Raw genomic sequence first — 1,766 nt, forward strand, 5'->3', positions numbered from 1 at the left:
CTCGCTGAACACAGGCCTTAAAATATGCTTTTCTCCCCCATGATCTCTCTTCAGCCCTAATAGAGTAGGGTAGTGGGAGTAGTGGTATATGTGAGTTAGGTTAGTTAGTAAGAGGCTTGTTGTATGTTTACTGGCTTATTAGTGAACTCATGACGCACTGCAGCAGTAGTTAATGAAAGCGTATTTTTCTACCGGTTTCTATTCTAAAACCATGTATAGAGATGGAGTGCTGCACAAGAAGAACAGAAAAGACTTCATACCTTATTTTCTAGGACTAGTTTCAGTTTTCTATTGCACGGTTCATCTTGTGTCTTTCACTGCAGCAGCAGCTCAGGAGGACTCCCGTTCCAACAGAGTGCGCCGGGCGCTAGGTGAGTGTTCAAATCTACCCATCAAGCCTGATAATCAATTAGATCAAGCCAATAAACGGTGACAATGTTTTCGCAGCTAATGGCGGTGACTAATTGAGAACGAATCCCCATAACATTCCTCAGAACAATAGACACAATGTTGGCACTGTGGTCATTCAGTAATGTTACAGACATCTATTCAAAAAGCCTATAATTATGTTATTGTAGACTGTTACTTTCTTTTTTCACTTCAAATGTTTATTTTTATTGTATAAGTTTCATACCTACATACAGTATGTATATTTTTTTACTGAGTTTGTAGACTGTTACTTTCTGTAACTTAGACAACTCTGTGTGTGTTGTTTCAGAGAATGAGACAGAGTGTATTACAACGCAGTCGTCTGAGTTTCCAGAGGGGTTCTTCACACTACAGGAGAGGAAGGATGGAGGACTCCTCATACACTTTATGATCATATTTTACATGCTGCTGGCAGTTGCATTAGTCTGTGAAGACTACTTCCTACCTTCTCTAGAACTTATCAGTGACCGTAAGTCACTCTGTGTGTGTGTGTGTGTGTGTGTGTGTGTGTGTGTGTGTGTGTGTGTGTGTGTGTGTGTGTGTGTGTGTGTGTGTGTGTGTGTGTGTGTGTGTGCGTGCGTGCGTGCGTGCGTGCGTGCGTGCGTGCGTGCGTGCGTGCGTGCGTGCGTGCGTGCGTGCGTGCGTGCGTGTGTTAAATGGCAACGTCTCTTGGTCTCTGTTCCAGGTCTGGGTCTATCTCAGGACGTAGCCGGAGCCACCTTTATGGCAGCAGGCAGCTCTGCTCCTGAAATGGTCACTGCCTTTCTGGGTACGTAAGGCATCTGAAACATATGCACAACATTTAATTACTATGGTTTGCTGAGAATAACTGCACCTCACTACAATCATCATCCTCATCGTTGTCATCATCATCATCATGTGTTAACAACTGTGTGTGTGTGTGTGTGTGTGTGTGTGTGTGTGTGTGTGTGTGTGTGTGTGTGTGTGTGTGTGTGTGTGTGTGTGTGTGTGTGTGTGTGTGTGTGTGTGTGTGTGTGTGTGTGTGTGTGTGTGTGTGTGTGTGTGTGTGTGTGTGTGTGTGTTGTCTTACCCAGGTGTGTTTGTGACAAAGGGAGACATCGGTGTGAGCACCATCGTAGGATCAGCTGTCTACAACCTCCTGGGGATCTGTGCTGCTTGTGGACTCCTGACCAAAGTGGTATGTGTACAGTACACACATTATGGGAAGCCTTACCTAACCATAAAGAGCTCAGTGGTATGTGTACAATACACACATTATGGGAAGCCTTACCTAACCATAAAGAGCTCAGTGGTATGTGTACAGTACACACATTATGGGAAGCCTTACCTAACCATAAAGAGCTCAGTGGTATGTG

The 1,766-nt window shown here is 44.6% G+C and overlaps 1 protein-coding gene across 1 annotated transcript in view; it reads left to right on the plus strand.

The window, feature by feature from the left end:
* slc24a5 (solute carrier family 24 member 5) overlaps positions 1 to 1,766 on the plus strand; it is a 20,517-nt gene continuing 18,751 nt past the window's right edge. The window contains exons 1-4 of the mRNA XM_071401025.1: positions 1 to 371; positions 719 to 898; positions 1,115 to 1,198; positions 1,485 to 1,588. Of these exons, the coding sequence (XP_071257126.1) occupies positions 173 to 371; positions 719 to 898; positions 1,115 to 1,198; positions 1,485 to 1,588 (567 nt within the window). The 5' untranslated portion in view covers positions 1 to 172. The remainder of the gene's footprint in view (positions 372 to 718; positions 899 to 1,114; positions 1,199 to 1,484; positions 1,589 to 1,766) is intronic.

This window comes from Salvelinus alpinus, chromosome 5 (genome assembly GCF_045679555.1).
Source record: "Salvelinus alpinus chromosome 5, SLU_Salpinus.1, whole genome shotgun sequence".
Lineage (NCBI taxonomy): Eukaryota > Metazoa > Chordata > Actinopteri > Salmoniformes > Salmonidae > Salvelinus > Salvelinus alpinus.